The 27,788-nt window shown below is 38.1% G+C and overlaps 1 protein-coding gene across 1 annotated transcript in view; it reads right to left on the minus strand.

Annotated features, from left to right (window-relative positions):
• The window catches only part of ENPP1 (ectonucleotide pyrophosphatase/phosphodiesterase 1), a 55,961-nt gene that overhangs the window by 10,465 nt on the left and 17,708 nt on the right, over window positions 1-27,788 (minus strand). The window contains 15 exon segments of the mRNA XM_050894663.1: window positions 373-424; window positions 963-1,138; window positions 4,813-4,863; window positions 4,866-4,899; window positions 8,093-8,162; window positions 9,261-9,388; window positions 10,558-10,589; window positions 12,162-12,293; window positions 13,456-13,564; window positions 15,631-15,703; window positions 16,017-16,082; window positions 17,316-17,425; window positions 18,549-18,668; window positions 20,075-20,154; window positions 23,824-23,921. Of these exon segments, the coding sequence (XP_050750620.1) occupies window positions 373-424; window positions 963-1,138; window positions 4,813-4,863; window positions 4,866-4,899; window positions 8,093-8,162; window positions 9,261-9,388; window positions 10,558-10,589; window positions 12,162-12,293; window positions 13,456-13,564; window positions 15,631-15,703; window positions 16,017-16,082; window positions 17,316-17,425; window positions 18,549-18,668; window positions 20,075-20,154; window positions 23,824-23,921 (1,331 nt within the window).

Here is a 27,788-nt window from a genome sequence, read left to right on the forward strand (position 1 = left end):
TCATTATTACTATTGTTAGCATTATATTTTACTTTAGTTATTAAACTGTTCTTATCTCAACCCACGAGTTTTACTTTTTTTTCCCCTTTCCTCCTCCTCACCCCACCGGGAGGGGGGAGGGGGAAGCGGCTGCGTGGTGCTGAGTTGCTGACTGGGGTTAAACCACGACACACATGTATAAGGATACACATTTATTTGAGAACAACTGGTTCAGTAGGACTGTCTTTAAAAACCTCAGAACTATAGTCCCAGTGAGTATTTAAAAGAATTTTTACCTCATGTACTTGAGTGTTGCTCAGAAGTTTAGACATCAAACACTTTATTTTATTAAGTTTTTGTTATAGTTTTATATTACTATCTATAAATTCTTACCTTCTGTTTCAGTGAGATTTAAACGCTGATGAAAGTCCCTTATTGGCAAGCCCTATAATTATAAAGCAAAACCAGTAAGATTCTACTAAGTGTTCTATAAAGCATATTATGAGCCACTACTACACTTAAAATACCGAATGTAACATCTGCCTTGCAAGTTATCCCTATACAGAACTCAGTAACAGCTACTGGAGAGGGGCTATGGAGAATTTGCAGAAACAAGTTTGGTTTGCCACAAGCAAATCTACAGCCTTGAAAACCACAGCCCAAACACAACATTCACAGAAGGGAAATTTTGACATAATTAAGTGAAGCAAACAAGAACTGAATGCTTTCCTCATCAAAGCTTGCTCCGGTGGCATCTTCCAGGCTCTTCAGAGCTGAATATGACTTTACATAAGCAAACTGCAAAAATGAATATACAAATACAGGCTAGTACTCACTAACCCCAGGCAAGATTTGATTTTGAAATCAATAGTAGGGGACTGTAAAACTAGCGGGTAAAGATAAACACTGGAGAATCCAGAGTTTCACTCTTTGAATACAACACAGACATCTGCCTCCACAACTTTAACCATTTCAGTACTTACCCCTGTCCTGCAAGAGCAGCCAAGGCTTACTGAAAAGGCTCTTTGTCCCACCACAGAGCATTCAGAAGGATGGCTTGTTTCTTTGGGATGGTAGGGCATGTAAACGGGGTTCCTTAAAAGATGGTTTAGGCGTCCATGAGTTCCGTTGTTTGGGGCTGGTTTCAAATCAAGCAAATCTGTGAAAGAATTCAAGTGATATTAACAGGAGGAGAAAGACTGTAATACACTGCTGCTTGTATTGTGATTACAAGTATGGCTGAGTCAATAAAGCTGCACTGCTTGCTGCTCATAACACCCAAAAGAGAAAGCAATGTAACCCCTTTCAAAGGAAGCACACATGTTCTTAGCTAGGGCTCAGGATAGTATTAGTCTGCTTGTAAAGAGGGACAGAACAAGCACAAAAAATGACAGAGGCTTACATCTGAAGGGAAGTGAACTTGCAGCATCCAAACTTGCAGTAGGGGACAGAATGGGAATCTCAAATACAGGAAGCTAATGACTACATAACATTGAAGCTTTGGGGAGTAAGTTTGGGAGCTTTTTGGTTTTTGTTTTAATTATCTGGAAATTAAATACATAAGCTTCAGTTAATAAGCATTTGTCTTGGTTTCAGTTGGGATAGAGTTAATTTTCTTCCTAGTAGCTGGTACAGTGCTGTGTTTTGGATTTAGTGTGAGAATAATGTTGATAACACACTGATGTTTTAGTCTTGCTAAGTAGCGCTTATCTTAAGCCAAGGACTTTTCAGTTTCCCATGCTCTGCCAGTGAGGAGGTGCACAAGAAGCTGGCAGGGAGCATAGCCAGGACAGCTGACCCAAACTAGCCAAAGGGATATTCCATACCATAGAACATCATGCCCAGTATATAAACTGGGGGGAGTTGGCCGGGAGGGGCAGATTGCTGCTCAGGCATCGGTCAATGGGTGGTGAGCAATTGCATTGTGCATCACTTGTCTTTCTTGGGTTTTAGCTCGCTCTCTTTTTGTTATCCTCCTTCTCATCACAATTGTTATTACTATTGTATTTTATTTTATTTCAATTATTAAACTGTTCTTATCTCAACCCATCAGTTTTACTTCCCCCCCCCGCCATTCTCCTACCCATGCGACTAGGAGGGCTGGGAAGTGAGAGAGTGGCTGTGTGGTCCTTAGTTGCTGACTGGGGTTAAACCACGACAGCATCACTAAAGGGTAAAGCCGTAAGAGAACCTAGATAGAACATAGGTTTCTGCTTGTCACTTAGGTCTAAAATGTTAAGCTTCAAAATTTTCACCAAAGTAGTCTAACCACAAAAACATCTCTACCCACAAACACCTAAATCTCTGCCATTAAAGTAACTCAAACAACTAAAAGCTGCCTACCACCAATACTAAGACACTTCAGACACCTTCAAAATACTAATAGATCAAGCCCTATTTCATGCTTAATCCTCGCTAGCATTCTTAGATTTGTTGTTCCTCCACTTAACTCATACTGAATCTATGAAATAAGATGTTTTTGAAACATAGCACTTGGATACAACACACTTGTATCCAAAAGTTTGGTGTCTAGGTCACTCACCTAGAGCACAAGAGTTAGAGCTGAACTTCCATTCCTACATGGGGAACTGAACACATATCTGAGTGGCACAGTGCAGGGAGAAATGTTTAATGTCATTCCCTCCAGATGAAGCTGTTTTGCTTTGGAAAGAAGATTAAAACAACCTTTCTGATCCTAGCAGTCCCTTCTCCAATGAATACATCACATAAAGCAGCGAAAAACCGAATCAGAGCCAGTCCCGGAACTCAGGTCTCCACTTCAACAGCTAAATTACATTGTTATGTTCCTATTAAGTGGAGTATCCAGGAATTCAAAACGCCCCAGAAATCCCCAAGTCTGGCAACTTGAACACCTTGGAAAACATGAGTTGAAATTCCCCAATTCAGACAAGACAGTTCGCTGGACATATCTGGTGCTCATGCTTTAAGTGCTGAGATGTTGGACAAATGGGAGAGAGTATCTCTTCTCTGGCTGCACTTTGCAAGAAAGTGCAGTCAGGCACCTCCATGAGAAACGCTAGAGCCCCAAATGACAAGTCAAAGAAGATGCCTCTCTGCAGTCCAGAAGGCACCTAAGCCCTGGGCAAGCAAAAGGTTGAGTAAGTCGCCTCACTTCATTTTCTATCTGAAAGTTAATGTGCTGTCTTTTGCACACCCTATTCTTCTAATTCTTTCTATACAGGATGGAGGAAGTCTAGACCTCCATGACTGCACTTAAAACATCTGATCTGTCACTGAACTTGCCTCACTGAGATGCCAGTAAGGACTCTACCCCTCCCACGCAGCATACACAGAACAGATCGGGGGGCACAAGAAGGTGGTTCAAGATCAACCGTGACATGAGGAGACAAAGCATACAAGGCTGTGAGAGACACGCTTCCTGACAATGGCCTGTTTCCTATTCCAGCAAAGAATTTAAACACATGGTTTAAGTGTGGTATACCTGAATATCGCCACTGATCTCAAGCATGTGCAGTGCTCCCATTAAGTGTCTTCTGGATCAAACCCTTTGGTAATACTTTGTCTCTCACAGATGCAGATGTTAGAGCAAATATAGGTCCTGCCAAGAGAGAGAAGTAGGCAGGAAATAATGGAAAACAGGTGAAGACCTCAAGGGGAATAAATGAACAGAAAGTGGTAGAATTAGTAATAGACTTTTGGAGAAACCATGAAATACAGAACAAAGAGGGGACAAAGGAACAAGGAGTCACAGTAACATTGTGTTTGAAAGGAGGGAAAAAAGGACTGCAAGGCATCTAATTTTCAGAAAGAAACACCACTTCTCTGGTGCAGAGTACTGTACGGTGTCAGAAAATAAAGCAAAGAATATCTGTATATGTAGTGAGCTGTCTGTGATCCTCAGATACAGAAGCAGACTCCATGGAACAGAAATCAAAAATGAATTGTAGAGTGACACCATAGAGCAGTGAGAAACAGGAAACCTGACTATTGCAGAGACAACTAGCTCTAGAGTGAGACTCCAAAGCAATGGGACTACAGACTAACAAGACAGTTGCAGTCCATCAAAAGACCAAAAAAACCCATATTTGAAACACCTGTTGTATTAGACTATGAGAATGGACAGGGAAACATCTAAATCTAGTATTAAAAGATACAAGACATAATTTGAACACATGACACACAATGATGAATTTGGGAGGAGGTTTATTATATGAATCAAGTAAACAAAAATAAAAAAATCTAAATTTTATCTGAATTAAAAACTTATTTATATCAAGTAACTAAAATTAAAAATATGGTAAAGGAAAACAAGAAATAAGAAAACACATGACAAAATGCAAGGAATTGTTCAAGTGCATAATAAGCAGAGGGGGTGACTGACTCAGGCCTTCTGGAAATGAGCTGCCTGGCAGCTGCACCCATACCCATTACTATGCTTGTTATTTATTATTCTGCCTGAATAAGGTCACCTGAGAGATTAATCTGACAAAGCCTCTAGTTAGATATTAGAGAAATATCCCTTCTTCCTGATGGCAGGGAGATTGTGAAGTAGTCAGTTTTAGTAGTGGTGAGGCAAACCGCCAGCTCTGGAGCAGCCAGAGGAACACACAGAGTGACCAGTGGAAAGGAGAGATACAAGGCGGCCTGACCAGTAGATCCTAAACAGCCATTAGTCGTTTAGAAGCTGGACCTTTCTCAGAAAAACAAACAGCTTTTTATTTGTGAAAATCAGCAGCAAGTCTTAAGGACAAATTTCTAAGGACACTTGAAAATCTGTTATTAGAAGATTTACAATGCCCAAAAGATGTTATATTTTACTGAACAAAGATGACCCCCACCAATTGTACTTACCACACATTAAATTATATACTTCAATGTTTTCAAATGGATCAACTTGAGTAGAAACTTGAATCCTGGTCCAAAACCAATAAAGATAGCCTAGGATTTACAGAGAAAAGTAAAGTGGAACTCTGTTTAAGACAAGTTGAAATAGAAAATATCTTCATACTCAGAGGGCATTTTCTTCCAAGACTTAATCTTTATCTTACCTACATACTATGGATCAAGTCAAAAGCATGTTTTTTCTTTAAAAAAGTAAATGTATAAGAATAATTTTAAAAAGCAGTAAAAGAGTATTAGGAAACCCGATTGTCTCGTTGCCTTTAAAAAGTTGCCTTCAGCTATTTATGAAGTCCCTTGCTCTTCTCTGCTTCTGAAGAAATTAAATTCATTTTCTTAATTGCTTTAAGAGATTTAATGAAAATGTTGAGCCAAAATAACCATCACATTTAATGTCCTGTAAACAATTTGGAAGCTTTTAACTTAAGGCTATAAAAACATCTGTTGGTAGTAACATTTTAAATGGTTTAAGCAATGGCAAGATCCTAGGCTTCTACGCTTGGTTTGCAGCTGTTCTTTCTTCTTCTTCTTCTTGCACCACTTCCTGAGCTGTACTGGCGCAAGCTATTGTGTAGCCATACAGTGAACCTGATCCAGGAATGCAGCCAGCTCAAAAAACTTTTTTTTTCCTGCTGGCTCTTTTCCTTCTGGTTCAGTTCCCCAACCTACTTAACACTGCAGCCATGCAAAGCTTACACTAGCACAGAGCCCGGTTTGCCGCAGGAATAAGAACAAGGAGGCAAGGGCAGCAAATGATTAAACTCAACTGCTGCCAAAAAGATTGTTTTTAAACTTATCCTGAGGTATTCAGCTTATTTTTAATTAAGTGAAACAGATTGCACCCATCTGTGGTATCAAGATACTGAATGAGCAATGGATGCTTTGCACTCTATAGCATCTTCCTGGGTAAGATCTCAAAGCTCTTTGCAAACAATGCAATTGTCTCAGATTTCATAGCTGTGTGGCAAAAATAGAGGCCAAAACCTCAACTCTAACTTCTTTTTTCGAGATTAAGGCATAATGCAGGCTGTCATTCTGCAACTGTTGATACGAAAATCTGTAGGCTAATAATTTACTCAACAAGCCTAATTTGAAGCAAGCGAGGCAGGAACATGCTACCTCCTTTCTACTGAACTAGGTAATTACAGAGTATGAAATTTATGCTGCTATAATGTTAGCCACAAAAGGATAAATTACATCTGTTTTAAGACTAATTAGGGATGCTATGAACTGACAATCCCAAGTCTGGCAAGAAGTTTGAATAGAGTCAACCTACTGAAAAAAAATTTACAGTCAAACTGTAGCAGAGAGAGAATATACTAAGCTGGCATTTGGCATCACGTGGCCTTGCCAGCTGTAACCCATTACTAGGTACCCTATCAACAGGTTTTCCATTGTCAAATTGGGGAAGAAAAGTAGGCCTGGAAGGGTAAACTGATACAAAATTAACACAGGTTTTGGCTAACAGCTTTTAAAAAACTGTTTGATGCCAACACTACATAATTCTACAAGACATGAAAAATAAGGCTTTTAAGATAAATCTATGCTTTACACGGACTACGTACATCTTTTCATAAAACTTGTTTTCAATAATTTTTTTAATATAAGGTTCTCTCTTTATAGATGTGTTTACACATATTCATCGTAATAGTACCAAGTACCTCACAACTGTTTGTGGATTTTGTCCTGAGAATAGCTTTTTGAAATGAAGAGTATTGCCTTTCATTTTATTGATAGCAGAAACTAAAGCAGAGGATAGGTTAAGTGACTTCCCCAAATTAGACAGAGCTGACTAAGGATCTGATTTCATGTTTCCCTATGATCCCTTCCCATTTCTCATTAAAGAGAAGAATGTTCGGGACTCTCCTTATTTTAAACATGACTGACATGCTCTCTCCTGAACAGACTACCTCAAAACAGTGATACATAATCTACCATGACACAGTAGAATTACAGAGTTGGGAGATCATTTAGTCAACTTTTGCAAAAGACAGAATCAAAAGTAATTATGTTATTTCTGAAAGATGCTTGTCTGATCAGTCGTTAGGTAATTCCTGTGGTGGAAGCTCCACAGACTTCCAGGGCAGACTACTGTACTCATTAACGGTTAAAAAAAAAGTTTTCTAATAATCAAATCAACCCTTCTTTATTGGAGTTTAAGCCTGTGACTTCTGTTCTTCGACAACCCAGAAAACAAAGAATGGACTAGCCTTACAGACCAGGGGACTGGCTGACTAGGGAACAACTTTGCTTGCAAGGGCCTGGGTGACATAGTGGACAGCAAGCCGAACATGAGCCAGCAGCAGCAAAGGTGGCCAACAGCATCCCATGCTGTATAAACAGAAGCTCAGCCAGCAGGTTGAGGGAAGGGATTATCCCTCTCTACTCAGCATTTCTTTAGGCCACATTGGGATACTGCACCTCCAACATAAGAACGACATCAATAAACAATCATCGCAAATTCAGTGGAGGGCCCCCAAGGTGGTTGGGGGCTGAAGCTCTTGCCCTGCTAAGAGGAACAGGGCTTGTTCAGCATGGAGAAGAGACTGCTTCAGGTGGACCTAACAGCAGTCTCCTAGTACCTACAACGAGGTCATCAAGGACATAGAGCCATGCTCTTCAGTGCTACACAGTAGCAGGCAGAGAGACAACAGGCATAAGTTGAGACAAGAAAGGTTCTGGCTGGCTATAACTAAACATCAGGAGGACAGTCAGGCAGTGGAATGGGTTGGTGAGAAGTTGTGGAGCTTCTGCCCTTGGCAGTTTTGAAGACACAACTGCATAAAGCCCTGAGTAACCTGGTCTGATCTCACAGCTGACTGTTTTGAGTTGGAGGTGGGACTAGAGACCTCCCAGGGTCCCTTCCAATCTGAATTCTCTTAAGATCTACAATTACTGTATTTGAGGATTTGGTGAGATAAGTTTTCTCTTTTCCTGCTTTTAACGTTACAACAAAACAACTTGGCACAACTTTATACTCTTACCAGCACAGTGAAATCTCTGGGCTAAGTCCTGTTGGATTTTTGCCCAACTCTTATGACAATAGAATCCCACCTTACGTGGGTTACCCAGCATGTCACAATAGCAATCCTACAAATCCTTGATTTCTTTAATTGCAGATGGAATAGTGTCACAGATCTTAAAAAAAAAAAAAAATCTCAACACCCAACAAACACAACATTCAGAAATAGAAGGAGCTAAAAATAAGAGCTAGCATAAGTTTAAGTCTCACCTGCATACTGGCGAAGCGATTGTCTGAGCCATGGAATCCACCTGTGCAGCTTTTAATCTCAAGTGGTTTCCTGTTAAAAATTCACAGTTTCTATAATTCATACTTTATAAATCATATCAGTATAAAATACATTCAGTGATGCATTATTTACTTGTCTATTTAAAGATTCTTAGAGGCTTGTCCATAGGGAATAGAAAGTCTTTAAGCTCTAGAAGAGAATGCCTTTAAAATCAGAACGACAGTTTTCTCTGCAAATGTTATCCCTTTGGAATTCTCAAGGGTCCAGAATCATTTAAAGTCAAATATCAGATGACATGTGAACAAAACGTTTGTTCTCAGGATAAGATTTTCACTTCACTGTCATTTGGGTAAGAGAACTTCACAGCACTTATATAAATGATTCTTAAGATTTTGTTTGTTTGTTTTTTTTAATAAAAACTCCAGTGTAATTTAGAGCATTCAGCTGGGCATCTTACAGTCTAAAAAAACCAAATCTCCAACATATGCCAGGTCCATCTGTATTATTTAAATGTGTACAGTTCTAGTAACCCAAACCTGATTTGCATGACTTGCACACATTTACGGTGTTATACAACAGGACTCACTGAATACATGGACTGAAAAACTCTTTCATGATTAAAGCCCTGCAGTATCACAGAGGTGTTCAAAATTATATTATTATAGCAGATGCCATTATTCTGCGAGTTGTAAATTTATTGGTCAGAACATGTAGGGTAATTAACAATAGTGGGCTCAGTAAGTTCAATATATGCCAGTGGATCACTCAAGACTGATTCAACTGAGTAGTTATACACACACTTAGCTTTCATGACTCACTTTGGAAATTCCTAAAAAGCATGGCAAGATGTGCTCAAGCATCTGACGAAGGGGACCTTAGTTTCTAACATTTGTGTCACAAAGCCTGCCACTACCTGCCTACTCAGCAGGGAGAGTATCTATAGCTGCCAGTTTAGAATTGAGCCTCCTCAGGCCAGCAAAACTGTAGAGAAAAGCATGCATTGTTTCTTTGCAACATCCTTTTGCTATGACAAACAAGAATACCACACTCCAAGAGCTACCATTGAACTCTAAGCATCTGGAAGAGAAAAGCTATGAGAAAACAAGAAATTATTTGCTGTATGATCAAGTACTGAAAATTGTAACTTACCTAGCAAGCTGCCATTGGGAGTCTAAATAAAAGTGCAATGGTTCAATTCGGTCGTTATAGGAATAATGGAAACGCTTGGGTAGCAGGTGTTTCATATAAGCTTTGAAAGGCTGATTTGGTTCTATGCACTGAAATGATTAAATTAAAATATAAAATGTATATTTCACCAAACTTTTGCTTATGTCATGCACAGTTCTCAAAGCACTTCAATTGCAAAGGGTCTGCAATAACTTCCACTTAGGACAACGGGACTCCATCAGGTTTGGAGTCATATGGTCTGGGACATAAGTACTAATAACTATTTAAATAACAAATACTGACTGGTTTTGCATTCAATAGTTATTAGAATATTTATGTTGGATTATGGACATAACTCACTCTTTTTTTCTTACAGCCTACAATTGTACAGAACAAAACAGTACTGCTTAGAATTAAAAGAATTACACTGAGACATGAACATCATGATACTTTCACAAGTGGCAGGAGACTATCCAGTGCAATAATTCTACAGCTGTGTAATACACAAAGTAACAGACATTCAAAGGGTTTTTACATTGGTCACTCAGGGACAAATAGATTTTTCCACCAACTAAGATCCATTAATGATTTAAAAAAAAAAAAAAAAAAAAAAAAAAAGACAACCAAAAAAACCCCAAACCAACCAAAAACCACTCCTCTACTGTAATATTGGAATTTTTGAATAGTGCAGTCATCTGTACAAACAGCATAGCTCTCACCAACAGTGGTGTCTGCACAACTGAGAGGCAAACAGATTGTGGTGCAGGGATGAGAACAGAAGCCAGGTATAGAACAGAAAAGCAAATTCCTCTAAGCTGGAACTGACCAAAAAAAAAAAAAAAAAAAAAAAAAAAATCAGTATCCTCTCTCAAAGCTGTTTGTCAAAAAGGTGTGAGCAAGAAAATCTTATGCTCGTCCAGGAAATGGAGCTGAGCTTTACACTGACTTAGCCCTCAGCCAGTATGGCCCAGATACACAAGTTCTCCAGTCTGAAGAGCAACATGATGCAGTGCCAGATAAGAGTTAGTGAAAAGAAATGAACACAAAACCTTAGTTAATGCACAACCACGGATAGCCATATGACACCTTACTCAACTTTGACCTTCCCTTCCCCTGCATACAACTACTTTTGTTGTTGTTGTTAACTGTACAGCATATGGAAGGTCACTGATTCAAAGTCCAGATGCTATGTAAGTAGCCCAGCAAACAGCTGATGCTATAAAATACCTGTAAATGTCAGCAGAAGTTAAGCTAGAACTACAGATAAGACAACACTTACTGTGAGGTTTCTGACAATGCCTTCATAATTAACTGGAAGAATCATATGTAAGAATTAGTCACCTAAGTTAAAAAAAAAATCAGATGTAAAATGAAAGCATTCCCATCACATAATATAATTAGCTTAGTTTCAAAAAATTTCTGGACATAACAAATTATTTTTCCAGAATGAAAACCATATGGAGCAAAACAATCACTAAACTGTCAAGCTATTGCTTTTCTGAAATTTTAGTTCACAGTTTCTCCTCCTCTTGCTTACTTATTTACAGCTTTAAAATTTTAAACTATATTAGCTACAGTTAGAAAAATAATCCGAGAAGTAATTTTTCACAAAAGAGGCAACTAAATGCTGTGCTAATCAAGCTGGATTTTTCCTGCTTGCCAATAAACTTCCAAGGAAAAAGAAACAAATACAACTATCAGGACAGCAGTTTTATCTGGCAAGCATCCTTAGAAAGATAGCCAATTGCAAGCTGGCTAAGATTCAGATGCTTAGACTCAAGCCGAAAGGGATCATTACATCATTTAGTTTGACATTTTGTATAACACATGCCCATTACATTTCACACAGTTACCCTGGCCTGAGTCTGATATCCAATGCTTGACTAAAGTACATAAAGGATTACACTGGCAAGCAAACCACTAATAATTCCTGCATAGATATATGCAGTGCTACAAAGACAGCTATGCTACTTCATGAAAACAGTGCACATGCCAAAAGCAGGAGATACTCTGCTTTTCTTCTTCCTGAACTTGTTTCTCCAGGGAGAACCTGGAACTGCATTTGACTCCCACATTCTCCAAGGAAACATTTATAACAGTTTAGAAGAGCATCAAGCGATGAAGTAAACAGGACTTAAAGTCACTGGGGTTGAGGCCTACAAGTTTTAAAGGGCATGGACAACAATAATCTAGATAGAAAAAAAAAACCAAACAACTATGAAACTTGAAGGAAATGCCTGCATTCAACATTAAAAAGTACCAAAAACTGCAGGCGTTAAATGTTCACCTAAAGTGAGACTGCATAACAAATCAAAGTTTAAAATTTGTAAGCATTCATTGATTTTTTTTTTTACTCCGGTTTATTATCTTATTTATGTTTATTTGCAGTTTACTCAACTGCTGTCAGGCCATTAGGCCATTTTTTAATAACTAGGAAATATATTACAATACTCAAAATAATATGTAAAAGATAGTAACAGTCTAACATTCCTTTAAGACAGAAATATAGCAAATTTATACATAAACTGGTAAATCAGGAAATGAGGTGAGACATGGGGGGGGGGGGGTTGGTGTGTCTTGAGCACCGAAGATCTGATTCAAAGGAATGCCATTCACAAGGCAAGAGCATTTGCAGTTGGTCACTCTGAGGCAGCCCGCAAAGGAAATCTGTAGGATTCAAATACACTTTCAGACCTGCAAAGTCAAATGGTCTTTAAAAACACAGGTGCACTACTCCATATTTCCTCTTCATCATCATCCAGGTTGTTCCTAGTTGACCTTCACTCAGGTTTACCAATGGAATATATGAGGACCCTAAGTTTGTATTCATAAAGTACAAAAGCATATAACCAAGTAACAAAAATTAGTTTAGCAATTACATACAAGAGAAATACTCATCTGGAACATTATTAGGTCTTAGGCGAGCTGCAGGACCAGGTACTACTATGAAATCTTGAACATCATCCAGATAGCTGTTGAGATATGCTGTTTTTCTGCAGCTCCCTGCTTCCATCCCTGCAAAAGGAAATAAGTTTTATTTAAAAATGGGAATATCAATGTAGAGTAGCCTTGCTGAGGAGACATGTAACTTAAGTTGTAGAGTCAGAAATGTAATTTCTCAGGTCTTTTTATCAGCAACCCCAAGACATCTGATTCAAGGAGATCACAATACTCATGTATGGAAGAAAACAAAACATTACATAGATACACACAATCAGCTGTTTCCTCAGCCAAGAAAGACACTCCAATCAAATAAATAGACAGATTTTCTTCTCTGAAGGGAAAGAAATCTTATGAGCCTAAGAACAGTAGTAATGGTCAGGCCAAATATTCATTTGGCCAATATCCCACCTAACAATGTTCAGTAACGTGTCTAGAGAAATACGCAATAAGCACAGCAATTATGGACTGATCTTCCTCCCAGTGTTCATTATCAGTTTCCAGAAGTCAAAGGGACTTCGAGTTGCATATTGCATCTGAATTCTTACTTTTAATAATTCTTGACAGGTTTACCCTCCATTAATTTCGCAAATATTTTTTAAACCTGTATAGATATTTGGCTTGGATCATTCCCGGTGGCAATGAGTTCTGCAAGTCAATTTTGTGCTGCATGGAAGTGTGCTTATATTCAGGAAAAGAAGCAGAAAAAAATGTATTGGTAAAATACATAACTTGTTATAGAAATAATTCCAGAAATATAGAAAAGCTATTACAGAAATAAAGTTTCATATTCACAGCCTTCTAATAATGGATAAGGGAACTGATAACTGAAAGGAAGATAGGGCTTGTATTTTTCACTTCTTCAGCGATTCAGAAAGTATTGCTGTGTAGTGTAGTTGAGACAGAATAAAATGAAATCTATTTTTTTTACAATTCACATTTTTTATTCTATTTCTTTTATTGGCTGGTAATGATCACAAGAGGAGTTAGGAATAAAATATGAAAATTATTTATTCCCTCCCTATGTTCTCCACTTCTCAACCCCCCTGCCCCCCCAAATAGTCTGATTCTCACCTACACTGATTATCTCTTACACCATCTTGATAATATAAAACGTAATTTCTAGGTATTAGCTGCTTCATTAACCTTGCCAGAAACACGCAAGTATAAACCCAGAACATTACTTTATAAAAACAGCTCTTCAAAATTCTGATATATTTTATAAAATCGAATTTACCATGATCTGATATAAAAATAATGTTCAGGCATTTATGCAAGTTCATTTGCTTGAGACCATCCATCAGCATCCCTACTATGTTGTCCACTCTCTGTAATGCCATAATGACCTGCAGGACAAAAATTGGAATGTAAAGCGTTAATCACTTCAATTAAAAAATAGAATTTATTTCTAGGGAGAGTGAATAAATTTAAACTGTAACAGTATATGCTAATAAAGAATAAGGAGCTCTTCTTATACACCATTCAAGGCTAGATGCAGTCCAGACATAAATGAAGGACACAGGGGACCTAAAACTGTGCAGTAACCCCCAAACTCATGACAGGGAGCACATGTAGCACACACTAAAAGGAGGAACTGTGAGGACAGGAGACTTACAGCATTCTCAATACCCCGTTAAACCTGCTTTTTGCCCGTTCCTACTTCTCTCAGTTGTACACCCTTCAGATGCATAGTCTTAACATCTACTGAGAATGGACTCAACAGGTACACCTATACTGCTAAATAAAAATGGGAGCCTGCAGACTGCCTAGCACCTGCACTGTTCAGGGCTACCTCCACCTACAGAAGACTGGCTATATCTACACTATACAGCTCTTGGCCCCAATTTTTTCTAGGCCCCACAACATACTAAGACACAGCTACACATTTTTATGTGTTATTTCAGTTGAAGATGTTTTAAAAAATAAATACAAAAAATAATTAAAAAAAACACACCCCCTAGATTATAGCCAGTGAGGGTGGTTTTAAAAATATGAAATTGAGGATGTTTGTTGCATTACTAGGGGCACAACCGAGGACAACAGTGAATGCCTAAGGGTGCAGATGCTGATGGGAGAATACGAGAGGGCTGAAGAGAATACAGGAAGCCAAGCCTGCGGCACTCTTCCTCAAAATCCCTGTTGGAGAGACCCCTGGAGCAAACTGTCCCTGAAATTGTGACTGGATATTAGTCTCAGAGCAAACTAGTTTAAAGGGACTGAAAAAGCCAAAGAACAAGCTACCAGTCTAGCACTGTTTGTGATCAGGGGTCTAGTGTTCAAGCTCACTTGTAAAGGTACAGCCACTGCGGCTACTTTTGAATACTTGCTAAGTAAACAAAACAAAAGAAGTATTTTTAAATTAAGTCATTCTGTTACCTCACTGAGCTGCTTGTATAAGCTGTCTTGCTTTGTGTGAACAAAGATGAGATGGTCCTGAGAAGACTATGTACAAACCCTCACGGTCTTTCTCTCCAGAGCATTCCTGACATACAGAACTTTAGATTCACTTATTAACCAAAGAAAAGAATAACCAATTTAAACACGTTCCCTATACTGCAGTTCCAATTAGTTGTCTGCTACTTCACTGGACACTTACATTCATCTTACAGTTCCTTACAGGAACAGTAACTGCTCACACCTCAAGAGAAATTGGCAAGAGCTTTTTACTGTTGTCACCACTGAGGTTAAATACCTAGTTAAGATGCCCAAATTTCCTGACCATTCAAGACTGGAGAATTTTACAATGTTCCTGAATTTCTAAGAGCTTTTTCCTTTGCATTTTTCACTTTGTTTGTTAAAATGTAAAGCTATTTAGTAAATTTGAAAACAGTAGCAGTCCCAAAGACTTCTTATTTATACAATCGCTACACCACAGACTGTGATGGGGCGAACGTCCCTTTTATCACCCTCTTTCTGAGAAGGCATAAAAATCTAACTGCAGGGAGATAAGACCAATATTCATCTAACCTTTGCACAGAAACTGGAGGAAAATGAATGACAATTATAACATGAATACTTAACCACCAAAACTTGGGACCATTGCCATAAAAATCTCTGTTCTTGCTAAATTGAAAGTATATAAGCTTTCTGTCCTCCTACCCCCCTCCAAATCAATATTAAGAATTAGTAGGAGCAGATAAAAACATACAAGACATACCCAAACATGCTTTGGCAATTTAAAAGTTATTGAAATAAAGAAAATAAAAGTTAGACTTACTAAATAGGCTGTTTATTACATGCTTTGTATCAATGTTAATTATGGATGGGCTGTCTATTCACAAGTTTTTTCCCCAATAAGCATACTGAACATGGTCTTGGTTAATCTAACATGAATTATGAAAGTTTATTACAGAGTCAGAGCAAAGCTTCAAATTAAAAAAAGAAAAAGATAAGAAACTAAACAACAACTTACTCCACTGCTTACTGGTCCAAACTTATGGCCTGAGGAATCTGGTTCTTCTAAATACAGAGTGTAAAAGTGTGGTCTATATCAAACAGTACCAAAAATGTAATATTTTACATACAAGTTGAGACAGTTTGAAGAGATTATATTTCAACAATGGATATCAAATATTGGAAACAACGCTGTTATTCAGAGGAAGGACACATTAAAGGGAAATAGAGGAATGTAACTTAATAAAAAAAGGTTTCAGTCATAGAAACAGGCTTGCATTAAATAATATTTTAACGTTGTTTAAAACGGAAGTCATATTCACAATATCTTATGCATTATTCAAACAAAGTAATTCATTGCAATAACACTTGAACAGGAACTTACACTTGCAATTGTATACCTACCTTTCACCTTCAGGTAACTGCAGCCAGCGAAGAACAGTTACCACCCTTTCTTCAAAGGGGATTGAGCTGTATCAGAACAATACAAGATCAACCAACCATGTATTTCCAAGAGCTAAAAAATTTTAGTCACACATTACAAAATCAATGTACTTTAGCAGACAAAATTGAACTCAACTGGATGCCATTAATGGCTATTTAGCAGGATGCAAGCTTATCTATGCTAATTGCCTGTGACTCTATGGGAGTTAATGGCCTGATCTAAAGCTCCCTTGAATAGTCCCCATTGACTGCAATGCGATTAGAATAAAGCTCCCAGTATTGCTTGTGTTTATTATACAAAGAGAATAATTGGCTTCAAGATGCAAAATCATGTGCAGGTTTTCATTCCTGTATTACATTTTGAAAAAGTTTTGGCTTGGGGGTGGGTTGTTTTGCTTTTTTTTTTTTTAATGTTTAAACAGCTTGAATACAAGTTCTCATACTATGTCACAAAGTAGATGCTCTATATCAATTACTGAAGTAGACCAACAGTAAGCACGTTGACCTGTAACAACACGAGGCACCCACAAAGTTAGTAATTCAGCTACTTAACACAAGTTCAAGTAACAATGTACAAGCTCCTAGAGAAAAAAGATGTAGGTAGTAAGTCAAGAATCAGAATTTCCATGCTATATGAAGGGTATAGGAAGAGAAAATGATCCTAGGAAGATAGAAATAAAAAGCCTGATTTCTTGGGTGAGATTTGAGATTATTAAATAAATAGCGATAAACAGATTTATGTAGAATTTTCATTACGCAGAAAATGTTTAATTGCAGTGAAGAGCAATCACTGACTAAAATATGACTGCCTTAATGCGAAATATTTTCAGAATTTGCAATGAAAATAATTTTACATTGGAACAGTTTAACACAGTCAACAGTAAAACCTTAGTTTTCATGGACAGTATCACATCAAGACCTGATCCATTCACCGTATGAGAGGTTTGGATTGAATGACTCTAAACACACCCACAAAAGGTTTTTATAAATAGAAACAGAAAAGCACTAAAGCTTCAAAGCTGGCTGCTCTTAAAGCTGATTTTTCCACATCTTTCCTGTAAAATGTTTGCTGAGAAATGACAAAATGGTTAGACAAAGAATCTACATTACACTGAAACAAAGTTAATTGGATCCTATCTTTTTTTCATGTTGCGTACAACTATTTAGAAAAGCAGGAAACAAATTTATGCTTTCTCTGGCGTCTGTCCCATTGCAACAGTTAAAGTAAAATATTCATCCAAGACACAGGAGTTTACATACCTATTGTATTTTTCATACAGGTTTGGAAAGGTTCCATTAACTGCTACGTCTGACCCAGGCCAAAAGAACGTACCCGCTTTTAGACCTTGGTACATAGCTGTCAGCCAAATCTGCAGGAGAACAATCGCCACCATTAGTGCAGGTCAGTGAATTAGCTGAGTAACTGCCAGATCCACTACCGCCCCCACCAACTCTGTACCTTTCAGCAAGATCAAAAACTAAAAATCTAAGCGGATTGCTCCACTCAGGCAATCTTGCATGTGATTGCTATCTGCAGTCCAGATATACCTTGCAGCCTGATTCCTTATGGCAAACACTTGCATCCCTTCTGCTGCTACACGAGGGGAGCCAGGACGGAAGTACAAACCATTAGCTCCCATGGATGGAGCAGTAATGCAATGGTAGAACTATGGCTAAACACCAGGAAGGGGAAGTGTCTCAAGAATGGTTAAGCAAGAAGGGGTGAGAATGTTCCAAGGACCTATGCCCCACATACTCTGAAATATGGGAGCAAGACTTTGGTCAACTCTTCCGATTTTACTGCTGATCTAATGATTTGCAGATTTCTGTCTGCCTTCTGTGTGTTTTCCTGCCTGATTCACACACCACTTTCTTCTCAGTGGCCCGCAAAGTCTACACTTGTGTGTTCTTTCCTCAAAAAAAAAAAAAAAAAAAAAAAAAAAATTGGTCCTCCCTACATTACTAAATAGTTGCATCTGTTCCCTTGCTATTCTTCAGGCTAGCACTCACCCAAACTTTCCCATGCCACTTCATTTTGGTGGCAGTCTCAGCAGATTTGCCATAGCTGTATGATTGAACTGAGACATTTTCTTTTAACACCGCATCTTTAGACATAGTAGTAATTTGGGCAGAGTGTAAACCTTTACTACTGCTTATTACTAAAACTAACTAGTGTGTCGATTTCCTCAGAGGAGTTAACTGCAAGTCCACTTCATATTAAAAATGAACTAATAGAGATACCAGATTTGTTATTTTAAGTTAGTTTTCTCCTTAGAGAAAATTCCATTTAAGTTCAACAAAATCTGTTACACTTGTTTCATTTGTCATTTTGCAGCTCTAGTATGGCAATTCGTAATTCCTAATGCTGAGTAATGCTTCTTGGCTGACTTAGAAGTACCCTCTGTACTCTTTCAACATCACTATGCATCCAAGCGATATTAAGTAACATAACAACACACTGATGTACATTCTCATCAGTGTATTAATACTTACAGGCTGTCCTTGGTACCACTGTGGATTAAACTTCTCTTCACTTTTAAGGGTGAAGGATGCATTTCTTTTGGGATCATACATCTTGTTATCAATTATACCATGAGATTCAGGATACAGCCCCTGTAATTGAGAGTATACCTTGTCGCAATGTTATAAAGAAAAAGAACCTTCCAGCTACACAAACAGATGTCCGTTAGACAAATATGTCCAGTGAATAATTTATATGTGACTTCTACTCCACCAGTACCTCAAGACCCAAATCTAACAGCATCACCTACCATTGCTACCAAGCCCTACCTCCCAATTCTTAATTACTTCTCAGTGAGATTAAAAAAATTAGGCAAGCAACTTGTTCTGGGATGAAACTGAAAGACATCATCTCGGTTCACACATCTGTTGTACCTTTAGTACCGATGACAAAGCAATTACCTATGCTGGACCTCCATCACATGACCAAAAACTGGGGATTTCAAAGGAGAATTGCACATCAGCGGCTGAAAGCTCTAGCTGGGGATAACCATTACATAAGCAGTGAAAGGAGTGCTCAGAGGCACCAGCTGTTAGGTAGTTTTAACAGACTTTGTGCTCTGCCTTCAAGCAGGCTAGCTCCTTTTTACATTGAAGGATATAACACCACCACCATTAGGACCCTGATAAACATCATGCCTGCTACTTTGCACAAGAATGTGGAGCTGAGACAAAGTTCTATACTGTATTTAGGGACACTCTCACATGGCTGCAGGGCATGATTAATACCTCTTAGTTGCATATTCAATCATGGATATTTGTGAGGATTACACAACTAAACTTCTCATTCCTGAACCTGTGCTCCTCACTTACCAAAAGCCTGACAAACTGAGAAGATAAGGAAGAAGGTGCAGATCCTCCAGTATTTAATTGAATTTTAGTTCTGACATGATGAAACTAAGAAGGATCTGCTGAATTCCAACCCTGCATTTGGTGTTGAAAACCTCCATTTTTCTTTTTCCCTCCTATACGCAGGAGGTGATAAATTTACAAGATAGCTTTGTGACATTCCTATCCAGGTTTGGGTACAGTCTATCAGAGAGTCAACATCAATGTTATGTTCAAATCTTTGCTTTCATTTCATACTCTCCTTTGCATCATGCCAAGCTACCTTAAAGAAGTGGAACAAGGCTGGCAGTTTAAAGGAGTCAGGCTGCTCTCACTCAGAGAGAGAGAGAGAGATGCAACTTAGTGGAAATATTTACACAAATGAGGAGTTGTAAAGTGATGTGACCTTCCACCTATATGGGAATTCTTGCAGCTAGTCTTAGAAGGATTGGATTACTTAATCAGATTAGATGTGACCACTTAACTGTAGTGTTATATAATGACTGTTAATCTAAATTAGATCAAGAGTATAATATATACGTTTTCATATTCTGGACAGAAATCCTATTATTTTAATAATCCATCAAAGAAATATACTATTCCCGTGGAGAAAACTTGATAATGAACAGTCTCTTCAGTAGTGGAAACATGTAATATACAGGAATTCTTACTGTGATGATGGAGTAATGATTGGGAAAGGTTTTTGAAGGATACACTGGTCTCATATTGGAAGTGTATGTTCCACATTTCTCTAGAGGAAGGAAGAAGAAAATCAGCAAAATTACAGAAATAAAAACCCTTGCAAGTTTCTCTCATGAAGACACATATCTATTAAAAAAAAAAAAAAAGAAAAAGAAAGAAAAACAGAAGATATTTCCAGAAAGTTTTCATTCTTCAAAATTCTGGAGTTAATACTTCATTTTTCTTCCCATGTTCATTTACAAGCTGACTCAATGGCTATTAATACAAATATATATATTCCTAATGACTGACTTCAATGGTCACATGAGCAAAACCTGCAGTCTTTATGAAAAGCATGCATAGATAAGAATGCATAATCAAAGAAATCACACCCTCCAAAGTTGCCCTGGTATGCAGTAAGTGAAGTCTACAGCTTGAGACCAACTACCTACTTCACCCTGGGCACTCCCAGAGATGAAGTAGCCACTGGCACAGTGGTGACCTGGCGCTCTCAGTCACCTGTCAAATCCCTATATTTTGCAGTCTCCTTTCTGTTTGTGGGGTTTTTTTTTAAATAAAAATAAGCTCTTATTCTAGGATGAATCTCAAAGTTTTCTTTATCTTGATATAAAAATCATAGGTTTTTAAGGAGATTAGTGCACAGTATTTGCTAGTATGAAGAGTCATTAGCCAGGTCAAAGCACTTAAGCAAACTTTACTTAAGTTAGGTGCCTAAATTTCCACAGGCAAATGTATGGGCCCTGATTTTCAGAAAAAGAAGAAAAAAAAAAGCCTTCATTAACAACTTCAAAAATACTATGTGATAACCAAAACCACTTCAACTGATGCTAAAGAGCCAAGAGTAATGACTCTATAGAAAGGCCACCACTGGGCAGTCTTCATTGGCCCTCTGAGTCATTATATATAATATAAATAAAATAGAAATGAAAGGTTTGATAACATAAAGTGTTGCATCAAGGCACTTTGAACTCATTGGATTGGGGCTTTGGATTAGATCTCAGTTGAAATAATCAATTTGAGCTAACTGAGATAAAAAGAAGCCAAGCCGGAAAAATAAATCCTCTCAAGTTACATAGACATCCCCTCCCACATTTGTGTTCTGTAGTAACAAATCATCACTTGTATCCTTTTTCCTACTGCAACATACTGGATGCATTTCAACCATTTCCAAATCTGTTGTTGAGGCTGTTTTCCAAAATTGTAGGTTTTTTGGTGGGGGGTGGGTAGAGAGGTTTGGGGTTTTTTTGTTTTATTTTTAAAGTAAGAGAAAAATACACTTAAAAACTTTTGTTTTGTCCAAAATCCTAGGGGGTTTTGCTGGAACTTTCCATAAGAGTTATCTTTCTTCTTTTTGGCTTGTCGCCTTAGTTAGTTTAAGACAATTTAAGACAAAAGGATGATTTATTTTAAAAAGTTACAATATCACAGCATAGAAGTATGTGAAAATGTCTTCTCTGAACTCCATACGCACACATTATGGCTGTGCTTGGGTTCACTGAAAACCCTCAGCTCCATGCTGAATTGCCCACCTTTCAGCAGGCAGCAGAGAGTGAGTGTATAATAAAACTCGCTAAAAGTGAAATAATGATATTGTCTTACAGGCATCTACTCTAACAGATTTCTCCAAGGAGACATGAGAATGTTGTTGTAGGCATTGCTGAATTAACAGGACTAGATAACCGGAATATTTTTATCTAACAGAATGCTGCACTTGCCATCAAGTGTTTTAAAGAAGAAAATTCAGGGATTTAGCATGGTTCTAATTTAATAAAGAACTGGGCAGTCCGATAAGTTACTTAATGTGAATAACTGTTCACTGCTTTGTAAATGTTGTCATTCATAAACTGTGTCTCTTTTTGAACATTTACTAGTCCTGTAAATGGATAACTATGAACTTCAAAAGGATTCAATACAATTTTTCAGCAACAGTCAAGCAATTTATCCATTATTGTTACTTGTCTACCACACAGGAATAGATTTCATTAACCTTTCCTGCACAGTAAAATACCGTAGCAGTATTTACACATTCATAGAAATGTTTATCTTTACAATACAACTGCTTCCACCATTTTCAGTGCCTAGACACATGGGACATGAGGCACATGGATTTGAAGCCACAGGCCCTCAGAGTGTCATGTGACATACACCCCAGTGACACCAATTTTCATTCATGAGACTATTTTTCTCTTACTGAAGAAAATTTGCCTTATCTGAGCTTTTCACCCACCACTTTACTATGAGGGGAAAGAAGCCTAGAAAGCAAGGTTTTGTAACAAGAGAAAGCTGAAGATCCTGTAATATATCATATCATAAAAGTCTTCTATCAGATTACAAAAAAAAAAATGCTCCAGAGTAATGTAGAACTGTAGACATAATGCAGAAACAATATTTTTCCCCCAGACTGTTCCTTATTTTATTGTGTCTAAAACATGTATTATTAGACATTCAGGTTTTGGAATCCTTTAAAAAAAAAAAAAAGTAAGTTTTGACCATCAAAAACTCCATAGTTCTGGAGAAGTGAAGTGACTTTGATGAAGATACTAAGATACTCTTATTTCTTAGTGGTCAGAACTTATAATGGGTTCAGTGGAAAGAGAAATAGAAGTTTATTATAGAAGATAATACTCTCTTCTATTCTCTCTTAATGAGAGAGGTTGCACTGTAGCCTATCCAGATCAAAGAATGAAGAAATTTTACATGTGGAAGTGGACATAGCAGCCTGGAAGTCCTATAGATGCTTTGTGGCACTGTTATCGTGTATCTCAGCCATGGCTATAACCATTTGTAATAGCCAGCCTCTCCTCGCAATGCCCAAGAAGTCTTCTTCAGTTGAAATTTTTTATAACTGCATCTAATGAAATTGTTTCAAACGCCTCATTTTATTCTAACATGGAACAAACCGAAAAAAGCTAAAACCTCAAATACATCTGTGAATTGTTATCCTCTGGAATAGATCAAGTTGTAACAACCACTGTACAAAAAAGCAACTATTTTTACTGATTTATTTTTAGTCAAACTGAAACCAGCCACCCCAGGTAGTAATTTATGAATGACAAGAAGATTGGCATATTTTTGAGACAAGAAATACCATCAGTTCTTTACAGACCACAGCCAAAATAGAGACAGGAAAAGTAACTAAAGTTACTTAGACACTACAAAGTTAAGTAAGACATTGCAAAAGCTAGGGAAAAATATGTACTTTTGAGGCTCTCCTTCCTTCTGAAAATGTTTGTTAAATGAAGGTTTTTCTCAGATTCAGCACATTTCTACCAGCCCTTCTGTATCATCTGTCCCTAATCTCTTCCCTCTCTATCTCCTTTTTCAAATATAATCAAATGCTTTCTACCTTGCTTTCCATTTGTCCAAGCCATTCCACCTAAATATGAGACAACATGCACTATAGAGTAAAAAGTGGGTCTACCTCTATTTTGAAGAAATAAAGTAAGCTCACAGCAAAAACCATCCACCTCCTAAACACAGGAAGGGTTACTCAATAATTTTTACGTTTCACTGAAAATCCAAAGTGCCCTTTCATCATGCCCTCCCTCTCTTTGCCCTTCCACCTTCCCACACCTCAAGTTCTCTGTGCACAGTTGTTTAGGGGAACAACTTCAATTTCCGTAGAAAAGAGTGAGGATTTTAAGGAGTAAGCATAGCTGTGTCTGTGGATTTTTCGGGTAAGACATCACTATATTGCTTAGACAAAGAAACTACTCACGTAATTTGCTAATAACAGGTAGAAGTCCACCCCAAGTCTGCAAATATTCTGCTCTGAAGCCATCCATTGAAAATAGTAACACTGGAGACTTGGTAAATCTGAACAAACAGAAATTGAAGTATTAAAAGACCAACTCTGAGAAATAATTTCCTATCACTTATTTCAAGAAAGTTTCCCCCAGATTGTGAGGATGTTCATTATGGGACTATAAACCAGGCCAAGGAAGTAAGTCTTCCTAAGCAGGAACGTTCACAGGCTGGTGCAGTGGTGAGCAGACTAGCCATCCAGTCCCTCTGCTCATAGGCTGGTGTAGCAACCCTGCCCAAAGACACTGAGGATTGCAGTATGGCATGCACAGGGAAATCATGACAAGGCCTGATTTCACAAACACCCATAAACTAAAGAACAAGCCAAGATGCTGTCCTGGTTTCGGCTGGGACAGAGTTAACTTTCTTTTTAGTAGCTGGTACAGTGCTGTGTTTTGGATTTAGTGTGAGAATGATGTTGAAAACACTCTGATGTTTTAGTTGTTGCTAAGTAGCACTTATCTTAAGCCAAGGACTTTTCAGTTTCCCATGCTCTGCCAGCAAGCAGGTGTGCAAGAAGCTGGGAGGGTGCACAGCCGGGGCAGCTGACCTGAACTAGCCAAAGGGGTATTCCATACCATGGAACGTCATGCCCAGTATATAAACAGGGGGGAGCTGGCCGGGAGGTGCAGATCGCGGTTCGGGAACTAACTGAGCATCGGTCAGCGGGTGGTGAGCAATTGCATTGTGCATCACTGGGTTTTTTTCCCCCCCCCCCCCCCCCTTTTTGTTGCATTCCTTTTCATTACTATTATTATTATATTTCATTATTACTATTGTTAGTATTATATTTCACTTTAGTTATTAAACTGTTCTTATCTCAACCCACGAGTTTTACTTTTTTTTCCTTTGCTTTCCTCCTCCTCACCCCACTGGGAGGGGGAGGGGGAATGGCTGCGTGGTGCTGAGTTGCTGACTGGGGTTAAACCACGACAGATGCCCATGTAATCCGTCCGGTGGGTTTGGTACTCCTTATCTTGATATCAGTCCCACTGGAGCAACACTCAACCGCTCCACCCACCCACTCCCACCCCAAGGGTAAGAGCAGGGAAATAGAAAAGGCAATGTGAAGCCATGGCTTTCCTTTATTCACTTTGCTCCTGAACAACTTGTAATCTAGCTGAAAAAAAAAAGGAATTTATCTTTTTACATATACAGTGCACAAAACTGTAAGAAAGTCTAAATGTACAGGATATGTTAAATCAGCAACTAACACGCATTTTTCCTTTCATCTTATAAAGATTATTTAACCAAGAACTTGGTTACTGTATCAGAAGTACTACCAATCTCCAAACTGAAAAATGTGGCCCTACAACTGGAACACTGTAACAGTATTTCTGCCTGGAGCTTCACAGATAAATTCAGAAACTGATTTCACTGGAACTAGCAAAAATAAATTCTCCCCTTCCAGTCTCCACAGGACCTATGTTTTCCAGCCTTGACTTGTTCCCAGCTTCAGGCCTGTTCAAACAATTTCTCTCCAACTGTAAGTACTTAAAACATTGCATCACAGACTTGAATAGTCATCAGTAACTTTTTCCTTGAAGAAAAAATATCCTATGTTTGACCTATAGATATGAGGGCATGCGAGACCAAAAAAAAAAAGAAAAAAAAAAAAATCACTGCAGTGCAGCAACGACTGAAAATACAGATTTGCATAAAAGAACTGAATATATTTTACATGCCAATTGCAAGCTCATTTTTCTTTTTTATGTTTACAAATTGTAAAATGAAAATGTTTTTCTAAAAACTTTGTTGCACTTTAGTTTCCCAAAATAAAGTGAGGATAGAAGACAAATATTATTTATAAAGCGTTAACAATTTCTTTAGTGAGGTACCCCACAAAAAAATCCAAACAGTCATTTACAAGTGAAACATTTATAATCCTTATTTCAGTCAAACAAACGTGACTATATGAAACGGAAGATTAGTCAGGCAACCAAAACATGTCTGTCCCAAGAAAATTTTAATCAACAGTTTGGACAACAGTTCAGCTAAAGGCATTTCATTAGTCTACCCTACACCCCAGACAGAATAAAACGTTAAGATGTATTTGTAAGATGTGTGTTTGTAGCCTGGTTTTTATTTATATGGTATATTTAATACCATCTTTTGAAAATCTTAGTAGGGGCAGTTAGTTGGGAACAAGAAATGAATGATCTTAGACCAAGACTAAAGTCCTTTGGCAGAACAGAGTAGGGAAACTTCATGTACTACCTTTGCCCATATCACAAGTATTTTTGGCACCACAGATTCTGATCTCTGCAACTTTTACCTTCTCTGCCACCCCCCCCAACAAATTGATTCCCTCCAACCCAGAGGTCTAAAAATCTTCACTGAGAAGTTTCCTGCAATGAAATATGAAATCTGAGGCAAAGACTGCTCAATATTACTTACCGACAAGTCTAACAACAAAAAAAAAACCAACCAAACACACCAAATTTAAAACAACTCCTTAGAAAAGGACTTTACGCAACTGTTTCTGGTTTGGCATTTACAAGTAAACCAACTGTTAAGTACATGTTTTGGTTGTCTGCAAATCCAGCTACTGACCCCCTTGCACATGTAAAATTAAACTTGGCAAAACAGACCATCGCCACAACTAGGGAGACTGGCCATTTCACTTCTCATATACTCTACACATGCTGAAACTCATGTAGTTAGTGATCTGCCCTGTGCTCAGGGAACCAAAGCATGACAGACCATGTTAAACTGCACTCTTTGGAACAGCTCCAGTAAAATCCCCAGACAAACTGACCTGAGCTCAGTTCTGAGATATATCAGTGATTTCCATGATTTTTTCCTGTTGATAGCCAAGGTTACACTTGCTACTTCAAAAGTGTGCTACCATGAGCAAGCAAGCCTGAGAGACTCAAGTTTTGGCCCTGCCAGTGATAAATCATGTGTCCAAGCAGTATGACAAGGGTGTTTCACAGCTCTTGGATAAATATGTACACCACAGTCATATCCTGACTCCAAACTGAAGGAAATGCAGTGGTAATTATGCCCTCCTATAAACTGGCTTCTACGGAAACATAATGCAGGCAACACAGGCTTGCTGTGGTCTAGCAGGTTCACCAGTCTGGATGATCAAGAGCCCAGAACTGCAGACCACACTGCCAAGCTGACCTGCCTCACCACAGGCAAGTTAGACCGCAATTAAAGGAAAAAAATAGAAGAAAGAAAAGAAAAAAAAAGAAAAGGAAAAAAGTCCCCTTGAAAAGTTAAACATACTACATAGAAAACTTCCTATCCCACACACACACTACTGCCTATATACAGCCATAAAGCATAGGAAGTAAAGCTTTCTTTTCTGCTAAATATACGTAAAGCCTTAACAGGAGGCGTAATAGCAATCTTCAAATATACAGGAGAGCTCTGCAAAGAGGAAAGGAATCAGCTGCTCTTCCAGCTCAATGAAGATAGAAGAAATAGTAACAGGCTTGAAGTATAGCAAAAGATACTAAGACATCAGGAAAACCATCTAGTTAAGCACTAGGATAAACTGCTTAAGTACGTTTGAATTCTCAGAGTATTATTTCACTCCTAGAACACTGGGAAGGACTAGCTCACTCCTGAAATCTTGTAGCCCATTAACTTTATAATCCTATTAAATAACATAGAACTTAGTCTTGGAAAGACTTAGGTGTGTACTTAATTTTAAGCATTTGATCAGTCTCATTGAAATCAGTGGGACTTCTCAGATTAAGCACTTCATTGAACACTGCATTGTCTTTTGTCTATTCTGCACAACAGCAAACCCAACTAAAACCAAAACAGAATAAAACCAGCAATTTGAACCCACAAAACATGCTGTATTAATATGCACAGAATCAGAATTGATATCCTGAGGACTCAAAATGAGCACCGAGCTAAAGT

The sequence above is a fragment of the Gymnogyps californianus genome, chromosome 3 (assembly GCF_018139145.2).
Source record: "Gymnogyps californianus isolate 813 chromosome 3, ASM1813914v2, whole genome shotgun sequence".
In the NCBI taxonomy this organism is placed as follows: Eukaryota; Metazoa; Chordata; class Aves; order Accipitriformes; family Cathartidae; genus Gymnogyps; species Gymnogyps californianus.